This window comes from Telmatherina bonti (assembly GCF_933228915.1).
Source record: "Telmatherina bonti genome assembly, chromosome: 13".
Lineage (NCBI taxonomy): Eukaryota > Metazoa > Chordata > Actinopteri > Atheriniformes > Telmatherinidae > Telmatherina > Telmatherina bonti.
The window spans coordinates 30,708,939-30,727,922 of NC_136611.1; the positions used below are offsets into that span (position 1 = coordinate 30,708,939).

The following is an 18,984-nucleotide window of genomic DNA, read 5'->3' on the forward strand; positions in this document are numbered from 1 at the left end:
TGCTGTAAAATGCCATACTGGAATGAAAACATTGATTTTCACAATATTTCAACTATGACAAGTTGAAACATGTTTTATAGGTTAAAAAAAGGCAATTAAAGATGTATTATCTTAAATAGTTTAATATAGCTTATATTTGTGAATCTCTTACTAAACGTGTCCTTGATTGACTACTTTTCTATTGTCTCGAGTAAAGATTTACTCATTCTGCCACATCATAGCTATAAAACCACAGATGGACTTGCTGACTTTGGTTCAGGTCCATTGAACATAAATAACAGCAAAAGTGAGCAGCTGATGAAACTACATGACAGGCATCAATCACAAATAAATTCATTAGGCCTGCGTCTTTTCTAAAATGTCATGCAAAAATGTGTAAGATGAAAAAGGAAGCAGTTTAAGCACCAGCTGTGTTGGTGGCAAGCTTGGTGAATAGTGTTTTGACGGCTATTTAAAATATTCATTTAAACTTTAGAAAGATTTTTTTTAGCTAAATACTTAAAATCTGGATGTACAATGTTTTGCTTCAGAAGAGACTTTATAATAACTTAGCCTGACTGACCATCAACTTGAATTACTGGTATAGTAGTAATCACACCTGCATTCCCCTAAGGTAGATCTTGAGATAAGAAGTGGCTGGATAATCCTGCTTTGACATTAATTTCTTCCTTGTTGTAACACATCATATCAGTCTTTACTGGCAGTGAATACAGGATTCCACTGCAAACTCGCAGCAGACCGCAGTTAAAGTTACAGCTCCACCCATGATGATATTCACGTTTATTTTAAACAACCTCTTTAGTCCAAATGAGATGAATGGATATGTGTGAATTAATGTAAATCATCTTATGACCATAATAATTAGAATCAGTTGTTTCTACAGCAACCATGAAAAAAAAAAAAAAAGAACTCAAGCACTCCTGCGTCAGCCCTTTAAGAGGCTCTTTCACATCTGATAATGCTTTCCACATGTTGCTGTGCTGAGTTACTTTGTTGCACAGACCAGCAAGTTCTTTACAAAATAATGACCTGGTGGATTAAAAAAAAATAAATTAATGTTTGCTGCAAAAAATGTGACAAATCCCAATGTTTCTTACCTGACCAGATGTCAACCGTCAGCTGTCGAGGTTGAGCTTTTGTTGTAACCAAGCCACGATGTCATATCACACAGGAGGAACAAGTTGAAGAAGCCTAAGAAAAACACGCTTTGTGTTAAAGCACACACGTTTTTCACTTGTCAAGATTGCAATGCTTTAGGCTAGGGCAGACAAATCAAAGCAGAACCACAAAAGAGTTGTCCAAAGGCTGCTTCACTGTGGAGTTCTCACGCCTTTCTACAGCGGCAAAGAGACGATAATGTGCACAGTGACACAGACTTGGGTAAACAGAGTCACACCCAATGGCATATGTCCAGATGTATATAACAAAATACAGAAAATTGATTAACTCTGCTCTGAGTTCTTCTTTTCCAGTTTGTTTACATGCATTATATCCTGGACCACTACTCACTCACCCTGATTCATAAAACACTCACCATAGTATTTCTTTGATACTTCAATGTGTGAGCATCAAAAGTAGGCATGCTGTAGAAACTGGTGGTTGTTGTCAAATGACAAGCAAAGATAATGATGCTAAGAAAACACAAGATGGGGTTTCCTGAAGAAGATTGCAAAACTATTAAAATGAACTTTTTGTGTTGACAGGAAACGCCTTTGCCGAGCAGGAATGCAAAACATTCCCTGTGATGGTGGGTTGAGCAGAACAGCGGGGATTAGTAAAGTGTCTGCCTTACTATTATACACAAACAACAAAATATAAGTGAAACAGACACAGAAATAAACTTCCTTGTGCCAGAGCTTGTGTTTATATGTAATATACCTGGTATGTATTGTTTCTAAAGAAGTCACCAAGAGATTTATTAGACTTTCAGCAATTAGTTCATACAAGATAGCAGGGGATAGGGTAAAGCAGCAAAGGGTTTGTTGTGTTTTGACATCAGCAGCTATTAAGTCAATAACCTGACCAAGCCAGTTTTACAAAGAAGGTTTCCTTAGATAAACAACAGATAACTTCATATTGACTGATATACTAACAGTACATTAGTGTGTAAAACAAAGAACTAGATTATATCCCTAAATAATGTACTTCAAAAACTGTAACATCTAAAAGCAATTAGCAATATCATCCAACAGCAGATTTAAGTTTATCTTGACATTAACAAGTAGGTTTGGAAGGTTTTTTTTTTATTTAGTAAAATCCGATGCAATAGGACATGCCATTTACCTACGGAGGTACATTTTACATGTACTTGTTAGATAACACAGATTCCTTCATTAACACACTTAAGAACTTAAATAAAGCTTATATAACTAATTTAGATGTTCATACAGACAATCTGTAGCGATTAAACAAACCCCAAAGACCAAGCAAGTGACTGATTTTTTAATATTTGACTATATTGGCAATAGCTTCAATGGAGATTTTCTAAGAAAACTTTTTTTTTTTTTTTTTTTTTAAATATCAACAGTTGGGATTTCTTTTTTTCTGTCTTGCAACCTGATTTCAACTATCTTATATGGTGGACAGTATCCGGTCCGGTTCAGCAATGAACTCGGTTAGCCCACCCTGAACAGGAGTGCATATTTCACCAAAACCTGAACTCGTGTCCAGAAGGAGCACAATGGATTCAGGGAAAACGTATCGTTTTGGACTGTGTAACGACTCCGGAGACTTCAAACCACAGGAAAGAAACGCATCAACAGCTTGCTCGCTAGCAACCCTAAGCTAACAACTCAAGAAGCTGAACTCGCAAAATGGAAACATTGATTGGACCTGTCTTTGGTTGACTGGCCGAAGTGGAGACAACTTACCAAACGGTGAAGTTTCCTCACCTTTCGTCGAAACTGTTTCAAAGACCAATCCAGCCAACTTTATAGAATAATAATGAGTCGTGACAGTCTGTTAGGACTAGCAGACAGCTAACTTAGCTGGTTTAGTTAGCCAGCCAAATGACTGGCTATCCCGTCTCAGGTTGCAGTGTTGTTGACAGGCTAGACCAGCGCAAGCCGTCTGAATGGTTAGGCGCTAAGGCGACGTCAAGCTGCGTCAACCTATACGTTTCCGACTATTCCTTTCAAAATAAGACATACCGTAAACACTAGAGCTGTGATGATATGCTTTTGTCCCGATTCGATTCGATTTTTTTTTGGGTACCGATTCGATTTAAATTCAGATTCTCACAATTCTTCTATATTGCTGATTTTTGTAGATTGAAAATAAATGTATAAAGCTTTTTTTTTTTTTTTTTGCTCATCATTTTTCTTGATTTCAATTAAGAAAAAACAACACAATAGAACAGACCATCATTCTGCTGTTATAATGCCCAAGAAGCCAAGTAAAAAGATCAATAAAAACAATAAAAATGACAAAAATTTTATAATGGATTATTTTTTTGTTTGAAAAACTAACTTTTGGTTAGACTGTTCGCACCCTGGGCACTCTCTGCTTGAACAATGACCTTCAGGTAGAAGGTATAGATCATTTAAGAAGACAAACAGATTTAAGAACAGCTTTTACCTAACGGATGTCATCATTTTAAATTCTGCAATCATAGATGATTGAGCTGGGGCAGCAGAATGTACACTGTTGTGATGTTTGTGTATTTTATTTATTTTTATCTTTTTATGTTTTATTTAATGAATGAGGCATCAACTGAAATGGCACTTTAAATTTCGTTGTACTTGTTGCAATGACAAAGTTTATTTTATTCTAGTTATGCATGTATTGACTTTGAAGGCAAACTTATTGACTGCAATGATCTCACATAAATTAGATTAAGTGGTCATTTTACATGTAAAACCCTTTTACATGCCAACCTTTGTGGGATAATCCAAATGTACTGTTCAGCAGCTTGGTGGCATGCTAATCACCAGTGTTATATTTCTGGTATCATTGATGTTTTCCTAAAGCATTTTTTAAACCTTTATCCTTTTTATACCCTCATTAGGTATAACTCCCTTGGCAGAACAGTGGGCTTGTGATGACCCTAATGTGGCTAGGACAAAATACTTCAATATAAAAATGTGATTTCATAAAACTTAATCAAACAAAAAAATAACAGTTTCTTTGTGCATAAATCTTTATTATAATAGACTAGTTTTACTCACTAGCCTACAAACCTGCACAAAAATAAAGGTGAATGAGAGAACCCTCGAAAAATATGCAATCCATTTTTCTTCAGATTTTGCAAGCATTTCTTAAATCTCAACAACCCACCAACTTTCCAAAAATTAAATAAAACTGGGGGAGTATACTTAAAGTGAGTAAGCATTGCAAATGAAAAAAAACCGGGAGAAATGAAACAGGAGAAACACAACAAAGTGTGTATGTATGGTTTCACCAAGCAGATTGTACATGTTCAGTTGAACCTTCAAAACTAATCTCCTTTATACAATACTGTGTTCATGACAGTGGCATTTATGTTGGTGATGGAAAACACTTCACCGAGTTCTGCAGAAGCCAAAGTTGTGTTTTCCCCCCCTGTGAAATACTGAAAAATGTACTATTTGTATTCTGTCAGGTGAGGTTCAATCTCGATACTGTGTGGAAAGGTTTAAAGGTGCAACATACCTGCAGCTGGCTGACTGCTACTCTAATATGAAGCACCCTCAAATGATCTTGTCCACATTACCAACGGGTCATCCACATTACTCATGGGACTTAATGCAAAGCTCAAAAACAAAATTTACATCAAGTATTTGGAAGTAATGAAAAGCTTAAAAGCACATGTTAATATTGGAGCCAGGAGCTTATTATATTCCCTTAACATCAGAACTATAAGTTACCCATCAGAATTTCAGTGTGTCAGGAGGATGGTGCACAGCTTTGCATTACAAAAATTAATGTTAATGAAACTGATAGGAAGACACCCAAAAAGTGTCCGCCAGTAGAACAATGTCAACAGTAGCATGAACTTCAGCTACATGCTAAAACCTATTTGGATTGCTCTTAGTTCCAAGAAAGATTTGTATGAAAGTAAGAAACACAAGCAGTGGGAAAATCTCAAGAAACTACTAAATTAAATGAAAGTCAGCGTTGTCTACTTTGTGTGAACCATGGATGTACTGAACAGAAGTTTCTGCTTTTTCTTTTTCTTCTTTCCTCCTTTTTCATCTGAAAAACAAGCAATTTAAAGTTAGTGAGTGCAAAACTGTACTCAATAATAATAATAAAAAAAAATGTTTTAAAAGTGACAGACCTGGTTCAACCGCAGGTAGGGGTTGAGAAGCTGGACCACTGTCCAGCTGTAGAAGTGCCTTCTCAAAAGCCTGACTGAAGGAATTCTGAAAGCTGGGAACAGGTATGCGATCTGAGCCATCGCTCTCTCCGTCACTGTCTGCTGCTGGGGGGGCAAGCAGCTTTTCTGCATGGGAAGACAACAGGTTAGGTTAAGTAGAAGAATAGTTATCCAATTAGTTATTCCCCACATCATCGTTCCAGTCAGCACACTTTTATTAGAAAGTAAATATGATTTTAACACGTACTGCTGAAATGTTGGCTTTTTTTCTAATATACAATCTTTTTGTATATTTAGCAGAGAATTTTTAAACTTTTGTACTAAACTAACTGTGCTTAATTAATAAGCACTTTCCACATATATCACACCATCTTTAATCTCGTACTACCTTTCTTTGGAGTGATCCTGGGCCCAGCATCAACTCTGGCTTTCCCATCTTTTAGCATCTATAAAAGGACACAGTTAGGGTCATGCATCAAGACATGTGATGCATTTTTCTTCCAACAAATGAAATCTCAATGAGATTTTTACCATACACACCTGTGCAAAGGACATACAGTGAGAATCCTCCTCCAAGCTACCCACAGTGGGAGAGGGCACATTTAGACTCAGGAATCTCATTCCATCTAAAACAAAAAAAAAGGAAAAAGAAACATAAATAATAATTTGGTTATCAGATGCCTAATCATAAGCCATAGTAAGTAAACTATTTTAAAAAAAAGCCAAATATAAAAATGAACTTGGATAAAAGGCGATCTTACCAGAGGAAGGACTGCTGCTGAGAGGTGATGGAGGAGCTAAAGTAAAATCAGGTTGGATTGGTGGACTACTGGTGTGTGGCGGAGAGTTAAATGCTGGGAAATGATGAAGGTTCTCCAGCCCAATATGCACCTCAGGATCTGAGACAATACAAGTGCACATGCATAAATAGGGAATTGTGGAATCAACACAGAGCATCATTTTAAAATGATTCGAAGTCACAAATCTTACTTACATTTACCCTGCTTCTTGTTCTCCTCAATTTCAATTCGCTTCTCCCTGCGCTTCTCATCCCTCGCTTTCTTTTGTCTCAGGCGCTTTCGTTTCTCCAGGTCATCTGAAAATTTTACAACAATTTTTTTTGGTCAAAACGTTGGAAAAAATAAATAGAAACACTAAATTTGTTCACCAATACTGAAAATTGAGGTTTAAGTTTGAATACCTGCAAATGTGTCCAGAGTTTCTTTGGACAGGACAGGTGGTTGCAAGGCTAACTCGCAGATGCTAAACTCGCAAGTGAGTGGCAGATGAGCCAGATAGCGATGCCGACGACGGATCTCCTGCAATGAGACAATTGTAAAATATCAAAATTATTTCAAACAATGACAGACTAAAGCCAATTAGCCAAGTAAAACTTATTAAAGTTTGCAGACATAATCTGTATCTATACTGGTTTGCTGACCTCAGTGACTGTTTGTCCCACTATCTCCACCACTGTGGCAGTGATGGAGTCAGGACAGGCCTCCAAGTTGCCGTATTCACGCAGCAGACAGCGCACGTTCACAGGATGCAGGAACATCTGCTGGCAGTCATCAGCTGAATGGAGAAACATAAAAAAATGAAGGAAAACATAAGCATGCAAGTTAAAAAACAGCAATTTTCATGAATCGAGCCAGATGTTCATTACTTTTATATTTTATTTATTCATTTTTATCTATATTGAATTATGAGACAGAAATTTTGAAGTCATGTTTGAGAAGGGCGGGCGACGGATGGACCATTGTTGAATGTGTGTGTGTGTGTATGACTGGATGGTAAAAAAAAAAAAGAAGAAAAAAAAAAGAGTTTTTAAATTGCTATGCAGCTGAATTTAGTGTGTGAAAGCTTGTTTTATTTAACATGCATGCATTGTTTTTTGTTTTTAACAATGTAAAGCACTTTGTCTTCCCCTTGGCATTAAAAGCACTTTATGAAGTTTGATTTGTTTCAGAATTTGTGACACCATACGCTGTTCCTCCTTCACTGTAATATTTTACAAATAATTTATGATGTAGGACAGGCTGGAAGGAAGAGAATTCCCCACCTTGATAGAAATAGTAGTAAGGTCCATGCACCACGCTTCCTGGAGGGCGGACTGACTCTGCCTGGTTGGGCGTGTTCTCCTCATCATGATGCTCCGGGACAGCTTCAGTCATAGATTCAGGGGGTTCCTCCAGCACACTCTCCAGAATGGCTTCAGAAAAGCCTGGCACCTCTGCAGCACTGTCATCTGCAGGCTCCACTACCTCGTCATCAAAAGCTGAGGAGTACTTCAGCACAGGCTTGGAGGAAAAGAAAGAGGAGCATTTCTTCATACAAGTGTAACACAACAAACACAGCATCATAAAGAAATTACACAAAAATAATTTATCACCAGATATGCAATATTATCCCAAACAATTGTTCTAAAGATTTACCTTAGTACTGGTTACATTGGTAACAACTTCCTCCTCAGGAGAGGAGGGTTCTTTTAGAGTCATAGACGACAAGTCAAAGCTGTCTACATTTGCCTTCTGTTTCTTCAGGAGCATTTCCTCACATTCCTTCAAAGACAGACATACAATTATACACTTGTATGGTTTTGTTCTACAATTTATGCGAAAAAAAAGTTTTGCAGTGTTGTTTCATGACTGTCACATCCAGAAATTTCAAAAGGCCCCATATTAAGTTTTTATTTTCCCCTTATTCACACGTCTATCTATATATGCTCGCTCTCTCTCTCTCTGTGTGTGTGTGTGTGTGTATTTATATATATATATATATATATATATATATATATATATATATATACTCTGTTTCTTGGTTCATCATTTCAAGTAGTGGCACATGCAGGTCTATAATTTCACCTGCAACAGACAAAGGGCGCTTTGGATAAAGCATCCTTGGCTATCCTCTTCATGGCTCAGCTGAGCCTGCAGGACAGCCTTCTCCTCTGCAATAAGACCCAGGACTTGCACCGGGGAGGTGAGCAACAGCTTGGAGAATGGACTCAAACAGGCATCTGCAAAACATGTTGTCATTAGTCTTTAAAAGAAATGCAAATGATTAGAAATTGTCTTGCCATTTTCTTATTAGCCATTTTTGTTTTGTTTTATTCTTATTAAATAAATTAATCTACTAAATAAAAATATCGAATGTTCCCATTTCTTTCAAAATAGACTAAATCCATCTATAACATAAACCAAACAGTATAAGATAAAAAAATATATATATTTGCAACTTAGTAATAAATAAAATAAGCCCTCAGGATGTTTGACCCTTACCTCCAAAGCGAACAGGCTCTTCCACCTTCACCCATTGAGAACTTGGCATGGCCACCAAAGCCCCCTTTTCTCTTCGCATCAGGCGCATGGTGATTACGTCACCAGCCACATACTGCTTGGTCTCCATAGCAACCACACTGTAACAACAGTGACTGTCAGAAAAACCCCTACGCAAACAAAAATAACCTGAGGAGCTTTTGTTAGACTTTCATTACTGTTTAGCTTTTAATCAAGGAAATCAATGTCACTGCTTTCTGCTGTGCTTCATCTCAGAATTACTCAAAACATTTAGCCTCTTATTTATTTACCTCTTCAGGTCCGCACTGTGGACGGCCTCGTAGCAGATGGGACACTTGGACCAGCTCTTGTCACTAAGAGACAGGTAGTGCAGCATGCATGGCCAACAGTAGATGTGTCCACACCGAGTGATGCGTGCTGCCACAGGAGGGTAGAGGCAAATAGGGCAAGATGGCATCTCGTGGCTATAAATGCGCTGTTAACATGCAGATAATTGTTATTATGAGCTGTACTTCTTAAATAAACAAATTTGATATTAACGGATACTCACCACTTGCTGCACACAGTCCCAGCTGACCAGAGTGTCTGGATCAGTAAAGTGAGCCTTGTAGGCCTGATCATCAGTCACCACAAACTGGCAACTGCAACACACAAAGACTGGATTACTTCCACGTGTTCAGCATGTGCTCTAACACACACTGATGGCTGCCTTGAGGGCTGCTCACTTGGCCTGCAGAAAAAGCTCCTTGTTGAAAGGCTTGTTCTTGTGGCCCCATTTGTTTCGGCGACCCCAACAGGAATGACCCCCATCTCCGACACCACCATTACCTCCACGGGGTTCAAAGGTGAAGTTCAGCAGGTGGTTCAGGCTTATTTTCTTCGGTCCAGCAAACTGAGCCGGGCTAAACTCGGCCCTGCGCGTCTCTACTACCTGGAGAACAATAGATGCATTGCATTTCCTCCCAAAATAAAGAAAACATTTTTTAATCTAAAATGAAATGCCTTCACCAACCTCCTCACGTCGTCCTCCACCTGCAACTCCATACTGTCGTCCTCCACCTCTCTGAGGGGGTCTCTTGTCAAAATTCTTGCTTTTCTGTGAATTGGTGCGGCGAGGACCAGAAAAACTGTCGGCTTTGGGAAATGAGGGTTCGCGCTTACGGTTGTAGCGTTTAGGGCCTCCATTGTTTTTACCTTCTGGAAAATCAAACAGACAAAAACCAAAGTTAGGCGTGAGAAAAGACAAGTAGCCGTTTTTAAATAATTTTAAACATGTATTATATGAATCTATCTGTGGACAGTTATTTGAAGGCATTTTAACATCCTAGTAAATTTGTTGTCACTTAACTATTTGTATATTTTCAGACAATCTGATGTTATGTTTGTTACATATATAACCAAGAATATTAAAAACCAACAAGACAAGCTGACCTATGCAAATCATGCATTGTAAATTTAATAGATTTGGTGGCTCTTCAAATATCAGTTCAATGGCAGAGAGAACTAAAACTTAATTAGCTGTTGTTTTAGGTTTTTTCCCCTCCAGATATACAGTTGTGCTCATATGTATTAATACCCTTTGATTAAAGAAAAGGCTGAATATACAACAGTCACTCAAATAACTAGAGACTTAAAAAAGGAACAATAACTAAAAATTTGCAAAAATATAATTTAGTAATATCAGACACTTTTTTCATTTAATTGAGTTGGAGAAAGAAAATAAGGGGGAAAAAAAAAAAAGTCCTGGACAAATAAGAGCACTTTTCTGTTGAACCGTGGGACAAAATACATGTCAACAAGTGCAGAAGTCTGACTGAGAGGAACAGAAAACACCTGACTATAACGGAAACATTAAAAGGATTGTTCAACAAAATATTAGTTTATGAGTGATGTAATATGTAATAAATTATCTTATTTGTTTGCTTTTTTTTTATTACAAAAAAAAATATCTATTGAACCAGAATTAGAAAATAATGTAATGATTTTCATTTAAAAAAATGTATTTATCATTACTTTAGTCAATTTCAGCTGATTTTACAGGCAGTTGTTTTTTCCTTCTTTGATTAAAGGGTATGAATAAATATGAGCACAACTGTTGATTACTTTAAATTAAACAGGTGTAAATAAAATCATGAGAAGTTTGAGACTTTCTGTGGATTATTAGATCGAGTCAGCACATGTTGATGCAAACAAACAAATGCTGCTTGAATATTAGGGCTGTGACGACATGCTTTTGTCCCGATTCAATTCAAATATTTTGAGTGCCAATTCAATTTGAATTGCGATTCTCACAATTCTCCAATATTGCTGATTTCTGTACATTAAAAACAAAAAGAAATGTCCAAAACTTTTTTCACTCGTCATTTTACTTTATTTCAATTAGGAAAAAACAACACAGTAGCCAGACCATCATTCTGCAGTTATAATTTCCCCAAGAAGACAAGTAAAAAGATCAATAAAACCATAAAAATTACAAAAACTTTATAATGTATTATTTTTTATTCATTTGGGAAAAAATAGATTTATTTTCTTTTTAAAGCAAAAAACGTTCCCTACTGAATATAATGTCTCAGCTTCAGTCCTGACAGCCGGAAGATCAAATGTTTTGAAAACGACTAATAAGCATGGTCTGATGTCTGAAGCTGTAATTCTGTATTTACATGTGGATTTATGCTGTGCAACATTGACAATCAGAAAAAGATGTAGAATTTCACAAGTGTTACACTTCTTCCTACTCCTTTTCGAACATATAGATTTTTCCCTTGTGTGTACATATATATGTTATTGGGTTTTTTGCGTCACATGTGTGACCTCTTAATTTAGTTTGCTTTGTCGTTTTATATTCCTGTTTGAGTTATAATCTAATTACTGTTCGAAATAAACAACAACAACGACGACGACGACGATGACGTCAGTGGTAACCAGATAAACAATCTGTGCAGCACTGCTAGGCCCCAACAGGCCAGAGGGCGATTGGTGTTTAGCTGCAAGTGCACCCACTGTCTGACAACCTTGAAAAAAAAGAAAATAGGTTTGTTTGTTTTTTTTATTTTATGCAGAGAGGTTCTCACCTGCTTTTGGTTTAGATTCGCCCGGTGTTGGACCGGTAGAGCTGGAACGGGGCGGAACCTTGGTGTTGGTACTGCTGGTGTTTTTCTCCATGTCTGTCTCCGTGCAGTGAGCGCTGTTCAGGCCAAACTCCGAGCAGAGAGCCGCCGAGCTCTCTAGCATCAAATTGAAAAACGATGTTGGAAAGTGGGCTGCAGTGAGTGCGGGTCAGGCGACGAAGGCCCTGATTCATTTCTATCAAACGCGGGGACCCCATCACGGCGACATCTTGACAACAAAACTAACTAGAGAAAAAATAAGAGACACGGTTATGGCGTCTCAAGTTAAGAATGCTGTTGGAGTAGAGGACGAAAGCTCGCCACGCGGGGCCAACACCCCTGAATTAAGGACTATTTTACCCGCTAATGAAAACAATGTGCCTTTAACAAGGCGTGAAATGTTTTCCAAAATGTGGAAAACGTGTTAATTTTATAAATGTAAGCGAAAAAATTTCGTTCGGCAAACTGAGCATGCACTGATGGCGACGGGTCGCCAGACAAGAAGCCGAGAGACCCGGATGTTTCTTGTACCGCCTGTTACGCGAAGGCCGAGTGAGGCATTGTGGGAAATGTAGTAATAATACACATTTCCAACATGACATCCTGGGAAAATCCACAAAAAAATCCCCTTCCATTTGGTATTAAAACATGTTATAACATATTAGCACTTGCTTTGGAAAGCACAAAGTATTTATGCGAATTCATCTTGAATCAGTTGGATGTAGTTATTAATTCATAATAAAAGTTACTGGCGTTACTTTCAAAGAAGTTACTTTCACGCGAGAGAAATTAATTTTCACAACATTGCTATATTAATCTGAAAAAAAAAAAACTTTGAAAATAAAATACACATTTAGACATAGGGGTGGAAAAATTTTATTGAATAAATAAATAAAAACAATACATTATAAAGTTTTTGCCATTTTTATTGTTTTAATTGTCTTTTTACTTGTCTTCTTGGGAAATTATAGCAGCAAAATGATGGTCTGGCTACTGTGTTATTTTTTCCTAATTGAAATCAAGTAAAATGACGAGTGAAAAAAAAAAAGTTTTAACTTTTTTTTTTTTTGTTTTCAATCTACAAAAATCAGCGATATTGAAGAGTTTGAGAATCGCAATTTAAATCAAATCGGCACCCAAAATATCAGAATCGAATAGGGACAAAAGCATATTGTCACAGCCCTATTTAGACATATCTCAGCATTACATTATCAAGACCTACAGTATTCTTTGGAGGACATATTGGGGTTTCCAGCAATAAACCATTTTATAAGTTTGCAATTTTAGATTTAAGTTTATTTTTTCAATCAAAATTTCTGACACACAAAATATGGCTTATATTTTACGGTAAGAGGAAAAGAAATTAAAATATTCTTCCTTTGTTGCTATTTTCACCATATTTAGGTCTTGTCGGTATGAAAATTTTACCTCTGAACAGATTTCTGTTTTTAGATAACTGTCATTTATGATTGTTCATATTAGTGGACACTGAGACCATTTTAATGTATTTAGTAAATGAAGCAGAGAGGATTCACTATTAAATTGTAGAGGCAGTTTCACAATTTGAGCAGTAAAATGATGAAAAGAATGAGCTTAAGCCTTGGATAGGAAGAGATGGTAAATAAGAATAGAATAAGAATTTTTTATCTGAGACAAGACCACAACTGCAGTAGCAGAGAAACCTGGACTTGCTTCTCAGCCAGTTCTTCCACTTCATCTCAAAGGATTGTAAGGCTTTTCCAGACTGGCTGAGAGGCATAGTCTGTGGGTATTCTGGCCCCTCCCACACCCCTCCCCTGTGGGACATGCAGAAAACCTCCCTATACAGGGAGGCATCCCAAGCAGATGCCTAAGCCACCTTATCAGGCTCTTCTGAATGTGGATAAGCAGCAGCTCTTCTGTGCTCTCATCCTAGATGACCGAGGCTCTCCTCCCATATGTAAATGTGAGGAGGGAACTTTTGGCTTGTATGTTTGATTTTGTTCTTTCACTCACCACTAACAGGTCATCACCAAATATCAACCAGTAAACTGAGAGCTTCTCCTTTTGGCTCGGCGTCTTCTTCATCATGACAGACCACTCCAGAGTCCCTATCACTGCCAATGCTGCACCAACCCACCTGTTGATCTCCCGCTCCATTCTTCCCTCACTCTTGAGTGAGATTCCAAGGTACTTGAACTCCTTCACTTGAGGACCTCATTCCTGACCCAGAGAAGATGTGATCTGAACTCCGAATTTCCCCTCGGGGATGAATAAAGTATCTTTGATTGATTTGACTGATTGATCTGCAAAAAGCAGAGGCCAAAATCCTGAAAGCATCAATCTGAATTCAATCAACACTTCGGCTGGTCCCAGAAATTCTGTCCATGAAAGTCACAGAGTGGGTGGAAAAGGGTAGTCTTGGAGGAGCCCAACACTGTTACCAGTCCAGGTTCCTGGTACATCTAGAGGCACTCTCTGAAGGATACAATCTTCTCCAGGTGTAGAAAGCACATGTAGATTGGTTGTGTGAATACCCTCTCAAAACCTGGCGAGGCGTGTAAAGCGGGTCAACCACTTCCCAACCACGACCAAAACCACATTGCCCCCCCTGAATCCAAAGTTCAACTATTGGACCCTCCTTCTCCAGGAGCCCCAAAGAGATCCCCCTATTGGAACACACCTTCTGGACCAGTTCTCCTTTTATATGAGGCTGATGGATCCAGTTCGGTTATTATACAAAATTTTTATTGTGATTGTGTCATGTGCCAACATATGCATACTGCCTAAAATATTCATATTAGCCTATATTTATTCTTCTTTTTAGTTTGATTTATTTACATATTTTATATATTTATTTACATATGAGCATAAATGTTATTTTATTATTTTTTGTATAGATTTTACTTTTGTGTAGTTATCACTCATGTTCTCTCATCAATGGGGTCCTCTTCACCGAGGGCTGCCCCTGCTCTGACTGCCTGGGTGTTGCTGTGGGGGCTGTCCCTGTCTGGTGGGTCGGGATCCAGCGCTGCAGCCTTACAGTTGTGGCGTGGGTCCTGTCTGCCCGGACCCTGATGGCCTCCATGGTGATGGCCTGGATGGTCGTGGTTGGGGGTATAAATGCACCCTGAGGATATCGTTTCCTTATCTAGTACACATGTACCTGGCCATTCATCTTCTTTTAACTGTTATAGATAATAGGTGAGGGCTGCACAGTGGCGCAGTGGTTAGCACTGTGGCCTCACAGCAAGAAGGTCGCTGGTTTGATCCTTGGCTGGTTTGGTCAGTGGCCTTTCTGTGTGGAGTTTGCATGTTCTCTCTGGGTACTCCAGCTTCCTCCCACCATCCAAAGACATGCATGTTAGGTTAATTGGTCACTCTGAATTGCCCCTAGGAGTGAGTGTGAGCATGAGTGTGGTTGTTCGTCTCTCTGTGTGTGGCCCTGCGATGGACTGTCCAGGGTGTACCCTGCCTGTCGCCCAAAGCCAGCTGGGATAGGCTCCAGCTTCCCCGCGACCCTGAATTGGAATAAGCGGTTCGGAAAATGAATGAATGAATGATAATAGGTGATAATTAAGGGTGGTTGTGAGTGGGAAAAAGGGGACTATGGGTGTATGTGTTTTATCTAATTTGATGTAAACTGTTTTATTATGTAAAGCACTTTGTATTGTTTTTAAGCACGAAAAGTATACAAATAAAGTTTGATTTGATTTGATTAAAATATTATGAAAAAGGAAATCAAAATGAAGCTATATCACATTCATGACACAAATCCATGAAGAATTTTATTTAGATCAAATTGAATGTATTCATGAGTTAATATAACTCAAAAGTCATCATTGCTCATTTTCAGAATTTAGTTTATTTTAACACTAAAATCATCCTGATGTCCACTGAGGTCATGCTGTTAGTTTTGTTTTTTGTTTTTTTTTAAAAAGGAATATGTTATTTTTAGGTCAGTATAATCAGAATATTACACAAAAAAGAAACAGAATTATACTTTTCGCCCTCGGTTCTCAGAAGTATAAAGCTTTCCAAAAGAATTTTCCGGGGAAAACCCAACCAAAAATCTCCTTTCATTCCCACAGTCGTTTTTCAAAAGCAAGTGCTACAAAAGGCTTTTGCCATTTTAACTTGAATTAGTTGAATGTAGCTATTTATTTATGAATAGTCTTTGCTTGTGCAGTTATCACAACTTTGCAAAATCCATCAGGAAGATATAGTTCACTTTGAAAGAAAATTACACATCCCACCTCTACATTTATGTCCATTTTAGTCAACATTCTTTTCCCCTGTGTACACATTCAGACAAAACATATAAAGGTAGAATAAATTCCGAGTAACTCAAGACATTGACTTGTCAGTAATAGATTGTAATCCACTTTTCAGCTTTCCACATTATTTCTTTTGACCTGACAGATCAATCCAGTTACAATAGCTATAGTAAGGATCCAAAAACAGGACTTGCATTTTGAAGGACGTTAATGGCGATGACAATCAACATCTGTCTTTTTGTTTTTAAGTAGCATTCTGTACATGACCCAATGAGTGAACAGGATTACGAGTTTTGCCATAAGTAATCAACTTTAGTTTGAAAAGTTAGGTCAGTGCAGAACTACCTGGGTGTTAATCCTCTAGTTGTAAGAGAAGGTTAGATTTTATAAATGAAAATGAAAAAAATAACACTTCTTCACACTTGATTTGATCCTGTGAGTTTACTTAATAACTTGAGGTCCTATTTATAATAACTAATTTAGGTTGAAAAAAGACATTGCTCAGTATTTTCTAAATTGAGCCAAAGGGTGATCATTCTGTGCTTGGTTTAGTCCATTTTAAAAAATAAAAATAAGTTAACAAAAAAGTACAAGCAGCAGTAGATCAAAATTCAATGCTTCTTATTACCATATAAGTCCCGTTACCAAAATAATATATCAGTCAGTTATCCAAGCAGAATTAGAAGATTATGGCATATCATGAAGTCCCTCTTTTTCATCTTCTACTTCGCTTTCTGACTGATCTTCAATCCGTTCCTTGTTGCCACCACGTATTAGAGAGCATTTTGAAATTGCCAGGCGAATTTGCTGTTTTTCTTCTGCAAATGAAAATACAAAAAAAAAATATGTCAAAACTTGATTTCTCTTGAAATTTCCATGTTGGTGTGACAACTAAAATAAAGGCTGCGACAGAAAACTTAAATAGACTGAGAGGATCAAATCATCCTACAGGGCTCAGATGTAATGATGGCAAGCACCTTAAGTTAAGAGATAGAAGTTATTTTATTAGTTTTCTGTGCACCATACATAAGATTTCACATTATTTGGTTAAATCCCTCACCTTCATTTTTACATTTGGGGAGCATTCGATGGAGCTGTTGAGTGTTGTATCGGATCAAAAACTTCTGACATGTTCTAATTGTTCCTGGGGACACCAAATTCCACAAGTTAGATTAACATTCAATAAATATCAAAGATAGCTTATATACACAGGTGACTTGCAAAGAGCACTGCAGTTTTCTTACCTCCTACATGCAAACAATTCAGAAAACATGAAACTTTTTGTCCACGGCACTGAATGCTGGTGATAAAAGGTAAAGCAGACCAGAGGAGTTTGTAATACCTCTTGCGGAAACGTAGAAATATCATCCCAGTATGAGCATTTAGATATTTCACTAAAAGAAAAAAATAGAAACAGAAAGGTCAGTCGACTCTACAACATCTAAGAGCACTGGAAATCAGCCATTACAAGTAGAAGCAGGGGCGCCGCTAGAAATTTTGGGCCCTATAAAAGACAACGACATAGACCCCACCTCTTGTTTGCTAATTGTTTAACTTTGTGTCAGCTGCAACTGCTTATTACAGAAACTGGAGACTTCAAGTTTTTGTTATTTTAAATTAAAAAAATAATTTAATAAAATACAACACTTATTTTCTGTTTCAGAAACACCTGGCGATGCATGTGTCAAGTTTTTCCGCCCCACATTGATAAATCCATCTTACCAGTCCAAACCTGTTGCTGCACACGCTGAATATGCACGTGAAGGCTGATTTTATTTGGCCTGATGTATTAATTACATTACATTAATATTCTTTTTTTGTTTATGTGTTTATTTTACTGTTATTTTACTGTTTCATATAGCTTTGGAAAAAAATAATATTTTTTAATGAAGGGTTTATAATGTTCTTAGAGTTTGCACATCTTCTTGGGCTCCTATCTAGTTAAGGCACCCCTGAATAGAAGCGTACTGAAAATAATTGTATTCACAATCATAATAATCAATTGGATTGTGAAGATTTAAGTTAAACCATGTGAGGACGAATGTTTTCATTCATGCAACTTCTCTGTTTCTGTATTGCTCCAGCAAGTAAACATATATGTATATTTTTTCACTATATAGATCAGTGTTTTTCAACCACTGTGCCGTGGCACACTAGTGTGCCAATGAGAAATTATCCAATTTCACCTAATTGGTCTAAAAAAAAAAAGCTCTGTGTTCATCTAAACAGGTCCCAGTGAAAGGCAATAAAATCCTTTCCTTTCCTTTCCTTTCCTTTATCTGATTTCTATTCAAGAGGCTTTGACAAGATGGAGTTTATATTAATTATATGGACTGTAAAAAAAAACAACAAAAAAAAAAACATAAAAAACATTTTGGTTTGTGGTGTGCCTTGTGATTTTTCAGTTTAAAAAAAAAAAAAGTGTGCCGTGGCTCAAAAAAGGCTGAAAAACACTGGTGTAGATCTTAGTATATATTAGTGTTGTAGACGCATACTGACCATGGCGTTGTTTAAAATGTTTAATCAGTAATATCGCTTTAAAGCCATCACAAACTGTTACAGATATGGCAATGCTAAAATTATAATACGTTTTTTTTTATGTGAAAAATACATCTCCGGCTTTATTTTACTGAGTCTTACCAGAGAATCCAATGCTGCAAAGAGCAGCTCCGTAGTCCCCATGTGTGCGGGCCACGGATGCCTTCACCGCAAATGCAATGGCTCGGTCATCCAGCAGAAACAGATCACTCTTTTCTGATACAATCACCTCGCACAGCAAATATCTGCAAACAGAAAGTTAACTTTCATTATACACTGTAAAATAAACAGAGGACGAAACGTGTTCCGTGGAGCACTTTTTTTAAATATATACCTTGACTTCAACCGCACCATCGCTGCTTTATTTCCGACGATGGGAACTTCCGGCAACAAAACAATCACCCAAAGACTGGCGCTAGCGCCGCCTGCTGGACATGCAGCGCTACTGCACGGATGCGTTTGAGATTATATACGAGACAGCACGAATT

General features: G+C 37.5%; 2 protein-coding genes across 2 annotated transcripts; both read right to left on the reverse strand.

The window, feature by feature from the left end:
- Positions 1-4,113: 4,113 nt before the first annotated feature.
- On the reverse strand, positions 4,114-12,189 carry rnf10 (ring finger protein 10). The gene is made up of 17 exons (XM_079252164.1): positions 11,667-12,189; positions 9,608-9,792; positions 9,321-9,526; positions 9,146-9,236; positions 8,886-9,070; positions 8,578-8,714; positions 8,161-8,315; positions 7,732-7,857; positions 7,359-7,596; positions 6,738-6,871; positions 6,498-6,615; positions 6,291-6,392; positions 6,058-6,195; positions 5,837-5,922; positions 5,685-5,742; positions 5,258-5,422; positions 4,114-5,172 (listed from the first exon to the last, which is right to left on the reverse strand). Exons 1-17 carry the CDS (start codon positions 11,824-11,826, stop codon positions 5,099-5,101), a joined length of 2,358 nt encoding a protein of 785 aa, XP_079108290.1. The 5' UTR covers positions 11,827-12,189; the 3' UTR covers positions 4,114-5,098.
- Positions 12,190-15,694: 3,505 nt separating this feature from the next.
- pop5 (POP5 homolog, ribonuclease P/MRP subunit) lies at positions 15,695-18,875 on the reverse strand. Its single transcript, XM_079252033.1, has 5 exons — positions 18,831-18,875; positions 18,599-18,741; positions 17,203-17,352; positions 17,019-17,102; positions 15,695-16,776 (listed from the first exon to the last, which is right to left on the reverse strand). The coding sequence occupies exons 1-5, from the start codon at positions 18,848-18,850 to the stop codon at positions 16,646-16,648; spliced, it is 528 nt and encodes a 175-aa protein (XP_079108159.1). The 5' UTR covers positions 18,851-18,875; the 3' UTR covers positions 15,695-16,645.
- Positions 18,876-18,984: the final 109 nt, after the last annotated feature.